This window comes from Talaromyces proteolyticus (genome assembly GCF_021365285.1).
Source record: "Talaromyces proteolyticus strain PMI_201 chromosome Unknown BGW36scaffold_10, whole genome shotgun sequence".
Classification (NCBI taxonomy): Eukaryota; Fungi; Ascomycota; class Eurotiomycetes; order Eurotiales; family Trichocomaceae; genus Talaromyces; species Talaromyces proteolyticus.
In genome coordinates this window covers 1,587,333-1,604,472 of record NW_025764286.1, presented here as the reverse complement: position 1 = coordinate 1,604,472, position 17,140 = coordinate 1,587,333, and the positions used below count along the sequence as shown (strand labels likewise).

The 17,140-nt window shown below is 45.4% G+C and overlaps 4 protein-coding genes and 3 non-coding genes across 7 annotated transcripts; 4 read left to right on the top strand and 3 right to left on the bottom strand.

The window, feature by feature from the left end:
* Positions 1 to 1,786: 1,786 nt before the first annotated feature.
* On the top strand, positions 1,787 to 1,865 carry BGW36DRAFT_t59. Its single transcript has one exon. It is a non-coding gene; the product is annotated as a tRNA-Arg (tRNA).
* Positions 1,866 to 3,620: 1,755 nt separating this feature from the next.
* BGW36DRAFT_34911 (uncharacterized protein) lies at positions 3,621 to 4,676 on the bottom strand. Its single transcript, XM_046213281.1, has 2 exons — positions 4,431 to 4,676; positions 3,621 to 4,375 (listed from the first exon to the last, which is right to left on the bottom strand). The coding sequence occupies exon 2, from the start codon at positions 4,351 to 4,353 to the stop codon at positions 3,829 to 3,831; it is 525 nt and encodes a 174-aa protein (XP_046069009.1). The 5' UTR covers positions 4,354 to 4,375; positions 4,431 to 4,676; the 3' UTR covers positions 3,621 to 3,828.
* A 583-nt stretch (positions 4,677 to 5,259) lies between these two features.
* BGW36DRAFT_t57 lies at positions 5,260 to 5,338 on the bottom strand. Its single transcript has one exon. It is a non-coding gene; the product is annotated as a tRNA-Arg (tRNA).
* Positions 5,339 to 5,767: 429 nt separating this feature from the next.
* Positions 5,768 to 5,846, bottom strand: BGW36DRAFT_t56. Its single transcript has one exon. It is a non-coding gene; the product is annotated as a tRNA-Arg (tRNA).
* A 133-nt stretch (positions 5,847 to 5,979) lies between these two features.
* On the top strand, positions 5,980 to 9,145 carry BGW36DRAFT_347456 (kinase-like domain-containing protein). Its single transcript, XM_046213235.1, has 2 exons — positions 5,980 to 7,684; positions 7,740 to 9,145. Exons 1-2 carry the CDS (start codon positions 6,250 to 6,252, stop codon positions 9,035 to 9,037), a joined length of 2,733 nt encoding a protein of 910 aa, XP_046069008.1. The 5' UTR covers positions 5,980 to 6,249; the 3' UTR covers positions 9,038 to 9,145.
* Positions 9,146 to 9,234: 89 nt separating this feature from the next.
* BGW36DRAFT_325867 (putative dipeptidyl peptidase) lies at positions 9,235 to 14,360 on the top strand. The gene is made up of 10 exons (XM_046212725.1): positions 9,235 to 9,539; positions 9,633 to 10,512; positions 10,559 to 11,670; positions 12,075 to 12,153; positions 12,262 to 12,790; positions 12,849 to 12,885; positions 12,949 to 13,084; positions 13,149 to 13,498; positions 13,551 to 13,815; positions 13,870 to 14,360. Exons 1-10 carry the CDS (start codon positions 9,253 to 9,255, stop codon positions 13,888 to 13,890), a joined length of 3,696 nt encoding a protein of 1,231 aa, XP_046069007.1. The 5' UTR covers positions 9,235 to 9,252; the 3' UTR covers positions 13,891 to 14,360.
* A 415-nt stretch (positions 14,361 to 14,775) lies between these two features.
* BGW36DRAFT_302400 (putative RSC complex subunit Sfh1) lies at positions 14,776 to 16,679 on the top strand (the record flags this gene model as incomplete). The annotated part of the gene is made up of 4 exons (XM_046211778.1): positions 14,776 to 15,116; positions 15,203 to 16,381; positions 16,440 to 16,524; positions 16,575 to 16,679. 4 exons carry the CDS (start codon positions 14,776 to 14,778, stop codon positions 16,677 to 16,679), a joined length of 1,710 nt encoding a protein of 569 aa, XP_046069006.1.
* Between the last annotated feature and the right edge of the window lie 461 nt (positions 16,680 to 17,140).

Below are 17,140 nucleotides of genomic sequence, written 5' to 3'. Positions count from 1 at the left end.
GTTTTTGATGAAACTTGATATAGACCAATAAAGAAAGTTCTAGGTATTTTAATTTTCACTTCCTCTATGTGTCATGACTGCGTAGGCCGGAATTCGCTCTGTAAGCTGCTGCACCAAAAGGCCGGAATATTGGGGGTGGTGAATTCTCAGTACCACCCACTCATGTAGTAAGGGTTGCTAGTATCGTCACACTCTATCTTCAGTAGTGGAATAGTACCAGATCTGATTCGTTTTTTGCCTTGCTTTCACACCCAAGGTGAACAAAAAGGGGGAAATGGTTTCATTGGTGAAATATATTATGGATTCAGAACTTCCGCATGTTTACTGTTAGCCCGTTCATCGACGGATTATTGTTAAGCTTTTACTCGATACTTAAATCGAGGTGTTGAGGATGTAACTGTATAGCTGCCTTGGTTGGGTAATTCATCAAAAATCAGACATTCGAAAGGTATACACGACAGACCAACACTAAAACACGGTGCCTCATTGCCGCACTACCATAGACTACAAGGCAGCACGTTCACTAGAGAAGCGCAATAGATTTAGAAGCCGTCCCCATATAATATATTATTTCTTCGTTTCTTCGGACTCTTACTAGTAAAGATTAGAGGTACGCTAGGGTGTGTTCTACCTACAAACGATTGGCACACAGAGAATCAACCGATATATATTTTAGACGAAGAATATCGAGGGGTTTTCAGAACATTAATTTAAGTGGCAAGCCTACTGCTCTCATGCATTTATATTGTGATCTACCTTGGATTGTTTGGATACCTGATTTAGATTAGCCACCGAGGCAGTGGTCTGTTCATGGCACATCATGATACACGAGGAAAGCTTAGGAAACCGCCCCTTTTGGGAAGCTTGGACGCCCCCGTTATTCTGATGAGACAACAGATCACGCCAGTGCAAGCGGGTTTGTGGGCTAATATCCCAAATTTTCTCCTTCTATATTTTAAAATTGCTTTCCTTCCTTAGTCAACCTAAATTGAGGTGGCCTTGACACGAGTCTTCTTTAGGACCGTCTCGGAACTTCCAAGTTCGGGAGCATGAAGGTTTTCCCGATTGTTTAGATAGCTAGTCCTTGCTCGATGACTTTAACTGCGAGGGAGGGCGACTTGGATGATTGCGAATTCAGCGCAAGTGCTGGCCATAATGACCCCTCTGTTAGAAATATCAAAAGTGTCGAGAAAGCTTACCAAACAGAAACCCCAATAATCGCGACATTGACTAGCAAAGATATGGATACATTTTCCGCGGACACTGAAATGGAGAGAGAGTGAGTTTATTTCAACAAACGGAATAGTACGGCTTCATCTCAATCGTCGCAAGCCAGGTCTTCAACTCAGGGCAAGTAACAGTGCAGCGAAGAAAATCCGAGACCGAGGGGGTAACTCTACGATACATTTTACAACTAGCACTATTATGCTGAAAAGAGTAACTGAGACTGTGTATAAGAAAGATCTAGGAGCTTTGGTCAGCAATTAGAAGTTTGGTCAGATGTGAAAGGTCCAAATTAAGAAAAAGATCCTGCATTTACAGCACCGGTGCCTTTTAGATTAATTGGAATTTCAACGATGTATCAATACCGAAAAATATAACTCAAGTCGAGAGTATAGTTGTAAGCAGACACCAAGTAATAATACTGTTGTTAATAGGATATGTAAGAGCTATATAAAGCAGGTCTCTGTATTATTATTGTTAAGTGGCTGGACTGGCTGTTAACATATCGTCAGACTAGTCCACACGTTTTTCATATAGCACAACCGAGAACCGAATCATTACAGGCCTGCTGGCCCAATGGCAAGGCGTCCGCCTACGGTGTGTCAAGCGGAAGATTGCAGGTTCGATCCCTGCGTAGGTCAATTTTTTTGTCCTTATTTTATGGTAATTGTCCAATGTTTTTGCCTGGAAAGTCTACATGTCATCACGTTGATTTGCCAGGGAGCCGGAACTGGAGCGGGATTGACTTTTTCTTGTACTAGCTAGATGCGGAAGACATTGACATCTCTTTCAATTCGCTGTAGACTCTCAGTAGTAGAAGATTATATCTAGGAAAATGAGTATTGCCAAGTCAGACCACCAGATAAAAAACGATACAAGCTTGGCTGATTTACTAAAATTCCAATCGCAGTTATGACACAGGTGTTTGACTCATTGTTTTTTACGTCTTGGGCCTACCCTTAACCATCGGTTCCGCAGCTTAACTTCACATTTGCATCCAGTGCAGCTTACCAAGCTATTATCGATCGCAAACTTATAAATTCTTATAGACAATAAACAATCTTTAATCGAAGGAGACGGGGGCGAAGTCGTTGCGAATATGAGGCCATCTGACTTTTGCTTATTACCTATCAGAAATAAAAACTGGTCGTTGATTTCTTATAGCACAAGCTTGTAATAATTTGATTTCGTATATCAAACTGATATCAAATCAACTTATAACAATGCTCTCTTCACAGTTTCAGTAAGTCCTGCTCACTAACTATATTGCTTATTTACAGGTATGTAAGCTGAGGTCGGCTCTTTGTTTTATTATCGGTAGGCATCAGACTTCAATATCTACCGTTTTTGGAACTGAAATGGGAGATAGTCAATATTATAGGTGACATGGCAAGCCAGAGGGTTTATTCAATAACTACAATGCAATTTTTTGATACAAAAACCATGCGCTATTGCTTATTCCTGGCTGGTTACATTGTCTACAAGACCAAACCTAAACTTTCACAAAGAGCTGTTATGGAGGGAGCACTCATCAATACGCCTGCACATAGTATATCTCTTTCATAATTAGTCAAAATGTAGCCCCATACTTGATGGTCTTTCCGTCTCAGCTTCATTATCAGTAATAGTGTCTCCAGTTTCCTCGATGGTATGGGAATCCTATGAACACGATGGCCAATCGTCCAACAAAGCGGCCAAAATCACATTATCGTAGTGTTGAAAGCAGCGAACAAACTTAGTCAATGATCTTGGGTTGATAAAAGGAATGTGTTCATCGACTGGAACTAGTCGTCCCCCTCTAGCTCAGTTCTTGCAGCGAGTAGTTGCAGTAACGTATAATGGGCGTGACATCCCAAGTGTACACCGGGCGTTCCCGTCGACGTGAATTTTAGTAGATCCCATATTTGACTTCTCTTTGCAACGAGAGCACCAGAGATGGACTACTGCTGGGCGAGGAGGGTATCACCAGGAAGCCGCAAGACCCTATGGTACAGGCCATCTCTTGTTTTGAATGAGTAGCGCGTAGAGAAAATTTATTATTCACTAGCGATTGCATATGTTTGGAGATAGGCTTCATAGACTGATTTTTTCCTTGATAGATGGGCTGTGAACAAGCTCCACCAATGCCTGATAATGTATGCGCCAGGTCTATCGCAAGAGAATCGTGGTTCATGATCAGTAAGCACATGGAAGCCGCAAGGGACAAGCAGTTTCCATGGTGCTTTTATCAACTCGATTGAACACTAGTTCATCCTGTACACTGGTATTACTCAAATCAAGGTTATTTTGTTGCATCTGCATAAACTGAAGCAGTATATTTCTCCGTTCCGGCGGAGGACATATGATTATCTTCAGTATCTCACAAAGATAGCAGCTCTACCAAATCGCCAGTCGTTCTCTTGAGTTTCTCGGGTCTCATTCGTCCTAGGTCGTAAACAGATGGTACATGGGACCTCCAATGTTGCCTTTGGTAATATTCGCAGTCAAACGCAACCTCCAGCGCCTCGAGATGATTAGCAACCTCAAATACTAACTCCTGCTGAATTGATATTCTACTTCCCTTCGGTCCATAGAAAAGATGTTGGAGGTGTGTTGCGAAAAGTATCACGCTCCTGAACGAAAGCGATTTTCTTCATTATGAAACTTGCCCTCATGGTCTAAGGCAAGGAATACGCCTTTGCAACGCCCCCAAAGAGGTAGAAGGCTACACTTCAATAGTTGCAAGATCCGCTTCTGTACGTGGAGACCGTAGACTGTTTCAAATTTAGCAGCAGAAGATGCCATCATGAGGTGTGTCAACTCTTCGTGAATTATTTTAATAGGTTCTGGGAATGGTTTGGGGCCATTTGATCTAGCTGATTGTCGATGTAAATGATCAAAAAGAAGAGTGTTTCGTTCTTGAAACCTATTGCCCATAACCATCGCTATACAGCCATTGCTTGTATCTGCTGTGGAATGTTTGTCTCCTGGGGCATTTGTTGTAAACGATGGCTGATGCAAATGATGAGTGATGGGGCTGTCAAGATGACCCCGAAGGCGGGATTTAATGACTTTGACATTCAATCTGTACTCCTGAATTCCTCCAGGCATGTATTTCGTCCTGTTTGAACTTCCCGAAATTGTAGGCATATATCAATCCTATTAGATAATTCTACAATGTAAGTTAGCCTGGAAGGTGGAATTACTCTGATGAATTGTAACAAGACCTTGAAGATTTCGACTATCGAGTTTCTGGAGATGAGGCAACAGATCTGAAATATTTTGTGTAAAGGCAACTTCAAATCTTTCAGTTCGTGGATTTGGAAGCTCGAGAGACCCCATAAGATGAATACCCTAGGTATCAGCCAATGTCTCAAAGCCATATAGTTATGATTTTGGAGAGTCTATCGATAAACACGCGTTTTTAGTCTCTTTTATTAAGGGTAGAGACTTGAAGGGTGCTCGAGAGTTTGCACTTGTGATTCGTTGTTCCTTATGCAAGACAGGTTTCGGATTTCTGTGATAGAGGGGTCGACAGAAAACTTGACGATATCTTTAATAAGCTACTGCAAACGCTTAGGGTCTTTGAGAAGATTTTCCAGGTCGAAATTTCGCCGAGGCATTCTGTTTCTTATTTGACTTGTGTATTGAAAAGAGAGGAGGCCTTGGTAAACAGTAAAACTTACTTTGTCTGAAATAGAAAAACGGCGGATTGGGAAGGTTTTTGAAGAGACCGAAAGGATCAACATGCCTCAGTGTGTCCTTGACTTGGAGAAAATGCGGTATCACTTAACAACAATGGCATTATCAGCAAGTTACCGCCCAGTATTGCCGTTAGCCTTATAATCAAAGCGATACGACTGAACTGAAGAAAAACCTTCAATTCTGATAAATCAAGGCTGTTTAGATTTATTTGATAATCTGGTGACATGATCAAAAAGGGCAATATGATAGAGCCGGCAATAATATAATCCTTAAATATAAATGCTGAGTAGTAACAATCCCCTCCCAGCTACATGAGAAAGCAATGCGGTTTAGACGTGCAAAAAATTAAGTTGACCTACGCAGGGATCGAACCTGCAATCTTCCGCTTGACACACCGTAGGCGGACGCCTTGCCATTGGGCCAGCAGGCCGATAGTTAATTTTCCAATTATTTAGATATTAAGAAAAATCAGAAAATTAATATTAACATTGTATAGGCCCCATTAGTTATATAACTGTATCATTTTTAACTAAATGTGTTCATTTCCGCTCCTTGGCTCTCTGTGAGCGTATAGTAAGTTATATTTGCCGCCAGTCTATATTGTGACGGCTCTGATAACCTTACTATATGAGAGAGAGAAGCGAGGATTCTCCATCCTCAATATTCAAGTCCGCTGGCGCAAGCTTGGTGGGCGAACCCGCTACGAGGATGTGATACCGCTCGCCGCAATGCCAACATACAATAATAACGTTGCAAGAATTCCTCAAGTCGGTACCTCTCTTTATGGCCTTTTAATTCGGAGATTGAGCAGGCAGGTTTTTAAAAAAAAAATCAAAATTCGATTAAATTAGAAAAAAATTGACCTACGCAGGGATCGAACCTGCAATCTTCCGCTTAACACACCGTAGGCGGACGCCTTGCCATTGGGCCAGCAGGCCTCACTGGAAGGTTGTTCTCATTTATGTGATATACATATTCGCTACGCAAGAGTGGACCAAGCACGTGATACTCAATCCCCATTTCGCAGCTTGGCGCTGCGCATTATTGTTTATCTCCCGCCTAATCATTAGGAGACAAAGGAGGCCTAAGCAGTTAATACATCGGCCATTGGCCCTGTTTTAATCACCACATATTCGCCTGGCTGGTATTGTTTTTGACACATGAATACCCTGTCCATGAAGGATCCACATTGAATGACAGTCAAATCAAGTAAAAGGGCTGTCACCATCTACGTGTGAAATTAATCGACATGTGTGTGGTCCGCCACCATCAGGATTAGAAGTGCTGCTTATCTTTTGACTCTTGTCCTCCCCCAAATTGAAGTGAATATAATTCGCCGCCATGTTTTCGTCCGCTTTAAAGTCATTCAGTTCCAACATAACTTCTCATTATCAGATTTCTCCCGAGCCAGTTTTTGTCACTGGTCCGTGGAAGGTCCATGATGGCAAGAAAAAGTCAACTGACAGTTCTGCCTCTATATTCATATTTGACCGAAAACTATTGGACCCCAAGTCGGGCGGCTTTGGCAGCCGATCTAGTTCCTCGTCACTCAAAAAGGTCCACGATGAAGTGGTAGAAAGACTCAAAAGAGAGGTGAGCAGCCTCACACGTCTGCGCCACCCTTCTATTCTTCAAGTGATCGAGCCTGTCGAGGAATCTCGTAGTGGAGGCTTGATGTTCGCTACTGAGCCTATAACTGCCTCTCTCGCGGGTCTGCTGCGAGAAAAAGACGCACAAGAAGGGGGCTCAAGATCTAGTCGCTTCATGGTGGAGTCTGCAGATGGAACGAGAAGACGACGAGAAGTGGAAATTGACGAGCTCGAGATCCAGAAAGGACTCCTTCAAATCGCAAAGGGGCTTGAGTTTTTACACGAGTCTGCGAGCTTGGTTCATGGTAATCTCAATCCCGAAGCTATTTATATCAACGCCAAATCAGACTGGAAAATCGCGGGATTGTCATTTGCTGGACCGCCCGACGGCTCAACAGCACAATCTTCTCTTTCACCACTTGCGCTTTCAGAGGTCCTCTACCAGGATGCCCGGATTCCTGCTTCTGTCCAGTTAAACTTGGACTATACATCACCCGATTTTATCATGGATTCAAATGTGACAACAGCCGCCGATCTATTTTCTTTGGGGCTGATCATTGTCGCTATTTACAACTCTCCACCTGTGTCTCCTCTTCAGACACATTCTAACATTGCCACATATAAAAAGCTCCTTAGCGCTCCTTCAACCACCCCTTCTCAAAGTAATAGCTTTCTTTGCTCACGGCCTATCCCGAAGGACCTTCTTTCTCACGTTCTCCCCCGACTCATTACCAGGCGACCTGCTCAGCGATTAAACGCACGTGAATTCCAGCAATCCCCATACTTTGATAATATTCTAGTGTCTACCATTCGATTTTTGGAATCCTTACCCGCCAAAACTCAGAATGAGAAATCACAATTTATGCGTGGCATGCAGCGCGTTATTCCTGAATTCCCTGCATCTGTTCTTGAGAAGAAAGTGCTCGGAGCTCTTTTAGAGGAAACTAAGGATCGTGATCTGCTGTCGCCCATCTTGCAGAATGTTTTCCATGTCTTGAAAAAACTCCCAAATGGCCGCCGTGTTTGCCCTGAAATGATTATTCCAAAACTTAAAGAGATATTTCTCGGAAGTGGCAACAAAAGTGCGTCGCAAGAAAGGGACAGCAATAGGGATGCTGGCCTTATGGTCGTTCTTGAAAATATGAATATTATAGCGGATAATTGCTCAGGAAAAGAATTCAAAGAAGGTTTGGATTCTGCTAAGTGTATTATTGGAAAGGTTAGCTAACGTTGGCCTACTAGATATTCTTCCCATTGTCCAACTGGGTATGGAGTCTTCCACGCATTCTTTGAACGATGCAGCTATGAAATGCCTCCCTGTCATGCTTCCAGTTCTCGACTTTAGCACCGTCAAGAATGATATTTTCCCCCCTATTGCTTCAACATTCAGTAAGACCAACAGTCTTGCTATCAAAATCCGTGGCCTAGAAGCATTTGTTGTACTCTGTGGAGGCTCAGCCGGGAAAGCCGTAGAACAGGAGAACGACTTGTCAGGTGTAATTGAGAGCAAACAGACGAGCAGGACAACACCCACTTCTATACTCGACAAATATACTGTACAAGAAAAGTTAATTCCGCTTTTGAAAGCCATCAAGACCAAGGAACCAGGAGTCATGATGGCAGCTTTGAACGTTTTTCGCCAGGTTGGAGGAATTGTCGACACCGAATTTATTGCTATGGAAGTGCTTCCCATACTGTGGGCATTTAGTCTAGGACCCCTGCTAAACCTACAGCAATTCGAACAATTCATGGCATTGATAAAATCTCTTTCAACAAAGGTCGAACGAGAGCATATGCGGAAACTTCAAGAGCTTTCGTCTAGAGGTGAATCTGCAACCCCTCGCCAATCTATGTCGGGCACCCTTGGAAGTAGCCAAGTTTCTGGTGTAAATGAGACGTCAAATGATTTCGAAAGACTTGTTCTAGGTCGCGGTGGGAGCAACGGCACCAACACAAACGGAAATAATGATTGGGATAACTGGAACACCGAGCCTGTAACTACAAAGTCGACAAACCCAGTAACCTCACCGACATTTTCATGGACATCCAATTCATTGCAGCCAACCAACAGAGCAAGTGCCATTGGTATATCGAGCGCTTTCTCATCAGCAGGACCGACTTCTAGATCTATAACCCCCGATTCCAGTATTAGTGCTTTTGCTTCTCTTGAACCAAACCGGCAGGTATCTTCTAGGAGCTCCGAGTTCCCTACCTTGCAACCGTCAACCTCAAGTTGGAACCAGTCACAGCCAGCAAACCGTTCTTCACTTTCGAGCTGGGGAGGCCCATCTCCGTCTTCTACTGGTTTGAGCAACCAGGCGTCTTCTTCTTACGGACAGACTGCCCAACCAGCAGTACCCAACTACTCATCCTTTTCAATTGCCCCCCCTCCTTCTATAGGCCAACCTCAGCAATCGCAACAACCAGCCCAGTCAAACCCATGGGCTTCAGCTGCACCAGCACCACCGCCAAGTTCTGCACAAACCCAACCAGCTGGGCAGCAAAGTCAGGGTCTGGATAAATACGCGAGCCTGTTATAATAGGCACTTTCATTGTAACTACACTGTATATGAATATATCATATTCTACCGAATCTACTAAGCAGTTAATCAAATACATAGCCAATTAAAAAGATCTATTGTGTAGTCTCCAAGCAAGACCGAAGCTAAGCGCAAATAAGCTCCCGCGTCCGTTGTTGTAATCGGCGCAGGGAAATGCATAAGCAGCAAACACCATACCCCTCCAAAGCCAACCGATGACCCCTCTCCGGAGTCAATTGACGACAGCATTGCGACGTCTTTCAACCCTTCCGCTGCAACAGCAATTCTCTGTCCTTCCTCGGCTGTTACAAATTCGGGGCCATACCACTCAGTCCGGCGCAGCTACACTTACCCAAACAGCATCAACTGCCATCATGGATCCCAAGGTCAAACAGCATTACCTCGCAGACTCTCCACCCACGGTCGTGAGACTGGAAATAAAACCTCACTTCGAGGCTTTGAAGGATGAAAAGGTTAAACGCTATGCTCACTTTATGAGCAGGTAAGTTCATTTGCATTGTCTTGTTACAGCAGCTACACAAAGAAGCTATATTATAATGTCAGGCGTAACTAACGCGATGGAATTGTTTGCTAGGGCTGCATTTGAAGGTACTCGAGTTGCCTTGCGCCAAGTTTCTCCTGAATCCGAACCTATTTATGACTTGATCATCTCCCTGTACAAGACAGTCAACGGCGACTGGAATAGCCTTGCACAGAAGACCGGAACTAGTGCTCAGGATCTGCAGTACTTTCTAGAGTATGCCACTCAGTTCCTCGGAAATTGTGGAAATTACAAGGGATTTGGTGATACGAAGTTCATCCCGAGACTTGACGCCGGTGCATTCAAGACACTCGCATCTGTCACCCCCGAAACGCAGACCCTTTTTGAGAAAGCGAGTAGTAGCGGACAAGGAATTTATGAAACAACTGAGGTGGGTCTGATGCATCTGGGTTATACAGATAAGGGCCACCTGACCACCTATTACCCTGACTCGCCTGCCATTACGAAAGATGAAATTACAGCGGTGGGAGACTTTCTCGAGAAGAAAGGGCTTCCAGTGGAAAACACAAGACTGAGGAAAACAGGAAGCGGGGACTTTGAACTACTTATTGCTTCTGCTCTGTCCTCACCCCCGGCTCACGACAGAGATCTGGGAAATGAAGACTCCTGGCCATTGGATGGTGCTTTGACTGGGAAGAAATTGAGTTTGGTCTTTGGGGATTACCAGAATGAGATGGCAAGGATTGCCCACAGTGTCAAGCAGGCACAATTGAACACGGAAAACGAAACTCAGAAAAAAATGTTAGAGCAATATGCGAAGTCCTTTGGAACTGGATCGATCGAAGCCTATAAAGAAAGCCAGCGTCTATGGGTCAAGGATCAAAAGCCTCCTGTCGAGACGGATCTGGGATTTGTTGAGACGTACAGAGACCCCCATGGAGTGAGAGGAGAGTGGGAAGGGTTTGTGAGCACGGTAAGTAAAATGCTATAGGTATTGAATACCTACTAACTTTAAATAGGTCAACTTAGTCCGTACCAGGACATTCACCGATCTTGTAAACGGTGCAAAAGAATACATTATCCGTCTACCTTGGGGCAAGGATTTTGAGAAAGATCGTTTCCTCAGCCCTGATTTTACTTCTCTTGAAGTTTTAACCTTTGCTGGATCAGGAATTCCAGCTGGTATCAACATCCCTAATTACGACGATATTCGGCAGAATCTTGGTTTCAAGAATGTGTCATTGGGAAATGTCTTAAGTGCCAAAGCCCCAAACGAGAAAGTACCGTTCATTGCTGCTAAGGACCTCGAGGTATTTCAAAAATTCCGAGACGATGCATTTGAAGTCCAGGTTGGCCTTCACGAGCTGCTAGGGCACGGAACTGGAAAATTACTTCAGGAAACGAACCCGGGCGAGTTTAATTTCGATAATTCAAACCCACCAACCAGCCCAGTTGATAATAAGCCTATTTCTACCTGGTACAAGCCAGGTCAGACGTGGGGCTCAGTCTTTGGAGCTATTGCTTCTTCCTACGAGGAGTGCCGTGCGGAATGCGTAGCCATGGCCTTGAGCTGCGATTTCGATATTCTCAAGATTTTTGGATTCGGTGATGGCACTGAAAACCTGAACAACGATGCTGGAGATGTGTTGTACGTGGCCTATCTGCAGATGGCTCGAGCTGGCGTCCTTGCTCTCGAAACCTGGGACCCTAAGAGTCAGAAATGGGGCCAGGCTCATATGCAAGCAAGATACAGCATCCTACAGACGTTCCTTGGTGCTGGCGACGATTTCGTGAAGCTGGTCTCCACCAAAGAGGATCTATCAGACCTCGAAATTCACCTCGATAGGTCCAAGATCCTCACACATGGACGGCCTGCCGTGGAAAAATACTTGCAGAAGTTGCACATTTATAAATCTACCGCAGACGTTGCTGCCGGTACCAAGCTTTACAATGACATCACGTCGGTCAACGAGTGGTTTGGCACCAAGGTACGAGATGTTGTGCTTCAAAAGAGGGTCCCCAGAAAGGTATTTGTTCAGGCCAACACGCAGCTGCAGGGCGACAAGGTTGTTCTGAAGGAATATGAACCAACCCTCGAAGGAATGATCCAAAGCTATGCGGAGCGCGACCTGTAAACATTTCTGAACTCGACAAAGTATTTCGAGTTTGTATTGCCTGGATCTAGATCCTAATAGCTTGTCATAAGAAGAACAACAGTATTTGAGGTGTCTGGGTATACAGCGCAGTCTCATCGCATTTCTAAATGGTCGACTAGGAAACTGAGGGTCAACTCATGTGTAAAAACTCGTGTATGAACAGTAAATAATAATCAATGGAATAATTAACAGGCCAGTCATTGTAGTATATAATAATCATGTTAATAATTAATTACTGTACAGTGTCAAGTGCCGCGGGCCAAGTCGCCCACTCCTACTGGCTCCCTTAGCGCTCACTAGCATACCTGATCACATCTCCTCCTCCACGAACAACTTCAGCTTCCTAGATCAATCCCCCCTGCGCGAATCCGGAGAAAAGAACGCCTTTTGCTACGTACCCGTATTCGCATGCATGTAGCCTGACGTTGTTTTCTGCTATTCCACGTCGATCAATAGGCGTCCGGTGCTCATGCTTCAGTAAGAGCTCGAAACGACCCCTTATCGTCCGATCCAAACAAGTCGATTGGCGACAGCCAGCTCCATTGATCTTTTATCGGTAAACAGAGTCAACCGCTTTGACGGCTTCACGCAATAATAGTGGCACGCCTTCCACGGCGCGGCCTTCTTTGGAAAATCTAGCCATCGTGGAGGACGATTCGTACACCTCCCCTCCAATCCTCCCTCCACTCTCCGAGGCGTCCTCGTCGTCATCGCCCGTCTCGTCTCCTTATCCCCCGCCTTTTTCATCAATATATTTCGCGCCAGAGTCGGAAGTCGATTGTTCGAAGGCAACGGTAACTGCAGTCGCCGGCGCTTCTATTACAACGTTTGCTTCGCCGCCACCTCTCGAGGACTTCCCGGAATCACAACCCGAATCATCTGTTGTCGCCGATACCAAGGCGGATCTCGAAAACGGAGACGGCAAGGGTGAATCGTCAGGAAAAACTTCAGACGACGGAGAACCCCCGCCTCCCTATACTGAAGGCTTCAGCCCACTCGCATCTTTCTCGTACGTCATGGCGGCCGCAGGCGGTGCTGCCAGTATCATTACCCAGGTTCAGCAGACGGGTGGCCCTCCGATAAACACACTAGGAGGTACGTACCAGGCAGATTGACGACGCTATTTGGAAGTTTCTAACTCTTTATCTGGTAGATGTAAATGGAGATGAACATATAACACTGGACCTCAGGTAAGACACTACCAGAGCTTGTGGCTCGTGAGTTTAAAGCTGACATGGAATTTCATTTCACAGAGGCACTCGATTCACACTTTCTCGCGATGAGCTGTTGACGTTACCAGAATTTGTGCTGTTGTCCTTGTTTCCTAATGGACTGCTACCGGATGGCCACATGGGCGGTTTCCATGAGGGAGATATCTACCCAGTAGACGTGAGTACAGAACGTTATTGCTACTTTGCGAGATAAATCTAACCAACCTATTTGCTTGTGTCAGTATGATCCCAACTCCCTTCAATACATGTTAGATTTCTTTCGCACTGTGGCGCAGTCAATACCATCAGCGTCGCCCTCGCCCTCTGGCTCTCCAGAAATGGATGCCAGCGACTCGATGCACAGCTCAACGCGAGATATGCTACAGGACCGCGCAGGGATCATTGTGCTGCGGGAAGATCTAGATTTCTATGTTATCCCACCACGCCCTGGTATAGAATACCGTGAGATGATTGAGGTCAAGCGCGCCGCAGCGCGAGTTCTGTTAATGCAAGATGGTATCTTCTCTGGTCTTCGGAAAAGTGATGAGGTGGGCAGTACTGAACAGCATCTCATTGAGATGCTAACCGCAGGGTAGGTCTCTTCTGCCGAAGTAGCTGTGGATAATCCTGCTTACAGCTCACAGTGGCTTCAACCATGACGATTCTTGGGGACATCGTGCCCCAGAGCCCAATAAAGCAGTTATCTGCAGTCTGGCTCTCGCGAAGCTTCGTACCGACATCAGAGGAGATATGAATGCCAATCCTTCAGCGGGAATGGCTCAGAAGCTCCTTCTCTTCTGGAGAAAGCCCGCTAGGCGTTGTTGGTGGGAAGGTATAGAGCTGGAGAACGTGGACGGTGTGGAGGGTAAGTTGAAAGTCTGGATTCGCCGAGTGTGGACTTTAGAAATGGTACGTACGAATCTTTTAGGTTTTGGACTATCAGTTACTTATTTTTCTCAACAGAGCGTTATCGGCTTGAGGTGATGGTGATTCTTCCTTCGCACTCTGTTCATATCATAAACATCTCTCATTACTGTCATTACGCGCTCGTGCCCTTTCGATTCTCGAGTATCATTTTCATTGCCTGTTTTGCCTCTCTCGCCAGCCTCCGTGTTCTACGATATCCCATTCTTTCTTTGATACTCAGTTTCTTGGTCTTCTTAACATCTCTTTGAATCCCTGGCAAAGGCAGGCGTCTTGCGAGCATATAAAGTCGTGTCCATTTTTCTCATTCATTTTTTCAAAGCCGAATTTGGAATATCATTGCGTAAACATATCTAACGAGGAACAAACATGCAAATAATACCTCGTCTCTGGAATCATTGACACGAAATTGTCTTCTTGCGTATGGATGCTACTAATAGAACGGCACTAGTTATGGCGGTCTTTAGCCACGCGATGCCATTAGGGGGCGCATTATCGCTGCAACCATTATCGAAATAAACTGTAATTACTCTGTGTAGATTCTGTCAAAAATAACTTTCCCTATACTGTTTTATTTTCTATATATTCCAGTTCAATCACGTGAGGCGACCCTGAATCGCCTAGCCCGGGGACCCACCTGGATGCGCCTTTGTAGGAAAACACGCGCCACGAGAGTGCCAGAAGGTGAAAAGCCCAGCGCCGTGGAATCAGCCTTGGATTTCTCGCTGTCCTTTTTATCTAGCAGCTGCTAATCTAGTCCCGGACTCTTTCCAATCTTATCGACGTTCTTTTCCGTTTCTCAACAGCTACCGCTCAGCTGGGGTCAGGTTTGCGCGGGAATACTTCGCTAATTCAGACAAAGCGGCCTTGCGCAATCGGAATTCCAGCTATTTTGACCTCAGCTATCAGCACAGGGTCATGTTTTGAATGGCCCTGAGCGCCATCATGTCTCCGGTTAGAGGCTACATCACCTCTTATGCTCCTCGACTCAGGCAGTACAGTAATGCGTTACTGACTCCGGTTATTCCCCCCTCGCAAGTCGGTCCGTCGCGAACTACGAAGCGTGGTACGACGGCAATCAATTACGCGGAAGACGGATTCGACGATGAGGATTTCGATGATAGCGAAGGCCCACGCCGCCCTACCGGCCTGCGGAGTCTTCGGAGAGAGGACTCCAGTGTAGACAAAGTCCCCTTGTCAGAGAAAGTAGGGAAAGAAATCGATGCCCCGGTTGATATCCAAGGAATATTTAGAGACTGGATGATAAGGAGGTTACTTCGAGCAGAGTAAGCATACCAACTCTTCTCTTGACTCATTGCGGCGTCTATAGTCTCTCCAATTGTCTGCTATGCTAGTTGCTGACTCCATTTAGTTGTTCAGACCAGTTACAGGTGCAATCGCATTTACCCTTAACCCTCGTCCCCATCAGAATCGACCTTGAAATTCCAGCCCATCAACCTGCTGAACCATTTCCTTTCCCCCGAAACGCTACAGATCCAGCGATCAACCCAGCTCTTCCCGGTTATCGACGGCCAGAGCCTGTACCAGGGTATCGAATCAAAGACACGTTCCTTTGGAACTTGCACGAAGCCCTTGCAACTCCAGATGAGTTTGCCATTTCTTTCGTCCGTGATTTGGATCTACCAGACCCGGCTAGGATAGCCGTTGCCATCTCCACCCAGATTCGGCAGCAACTCGAAGAGTACGCTGGTGTAGCATTGCATCCTTTATTTCAACAAAATCAACTCGCCCCAGCTACGAGACTGGTAGAGCCAAGTAGTGGCTTCTCCCGTGATGTTTCGTACACCCCCATCCCTGCAAATGTTGCGACACCGGACAGCCAAGGTGGAAACAATATTGTGACCGTTACTAAGGATCCTCTTATCAATGACAGTCTACTAAATCCCGACGACGCATACCGCTGTGTTGTAAATTTGAATATCAATCTACAGAATAAGCTCTACACAGACAAATTCGAATGGTCTTTGCTTCACCCCCCTGGCATGGCCGAAGAATTTGCCAAGATCACCTGCGCAGACCTTGGTTTGTCAGGTGAATGGGTGGGTGCAATTTCACACGGAATATATGAAGCAGTGCTCAAACTGAAGAAAGAGGTTTGCGAAAGTGGTGGGATGGTCAGCGGCCTTGGGGCTTATGGGAACGAAATCGATAACCAAGCTGCCGATGGTGCAGAAGCTGGTTGGCGGTATGATCCTGAAGGTTTAGGCGATGAATGGGAGCCAAAGGTCGAAACCTTGTCCAAGGAAGAAATTGAGAAACGCGAAGGAGACAGGGAACGTCAGATTCGACGCCTTCGAAGAGAGACAGCTAGGTTCTCATCCACAGCCGGCATTACACCAGAAGTTTCCAGGACGAACTACTTTGATATTGACAGCGAAACACCACTTGGTAGAGGGGAAAGAAGCAAGCGAAAGCGACGCTTCCGCAGTCTAAGTCCATTGGCCGGCTCCGGTACTCCCGGCGGCCGTGGTACCCCGGACACAGGATTTGGGGCAGGGTATGGTGGTGGCGGTGGTACGCTTATGGAAAAGTACGTTGTAGTAAACCCGCTATTCAAAAATGGCCCTGAGTGCTAATTTATTTTCTAGTGAGCGTCCTCATTGGAGATGTTTCAATTGTGGGATTTTTGGCCATGCAGTTTGGACTGTACGAGATGGCCCTGGTGGCCCCAGAGTAAGTGTTCTTTAAATCTCAGGAATCATTCTATCTAACGACATCTGCAGACTCTTTGTCATAATTGTGGGCTCCTATATGAGCGAAACAAGCTCCTTCCTGAATGGTCCCGAGGTCTTCACAGACACGACATTCCTCTGAATCGACATTTCTAGATTCCTACTCATTGTCACTCATCCCTGAAGGAAAGTGACCCACTGGAAAAGTTCGATTGCATTATTTCCATCTGAACTTCACTGATCTGTATAACGTACGAATTATCTGGCTTTACCTCATTCCTGTAGCCTGTTTGTTCTTTTTTGGCTTTATTTTCCTACTTGCTTTCTTATCCTCACCTGGGATTCTGTACTTTGAAGGATGTCTGGCTGGGTCGAGTTCTTGTATCATCAAGAAATACGGTGTGAGGCGTTCATACAAAAAGGCTCCATGTTTGTTTTATTTTACTTCTTCTAATGCTACTATATTCTTACTGGGATCATAACGGCATGTATAACAGGATTGATACTCAGGCTCCCTCCACCAGTCAGTCCTGTTTGGGTGTTTTTCTTTCCGAGGGGTATAACAAAACATGTATATGTTTCCAATGTTTCAATATTGTGGTTGAAATATTTAATTC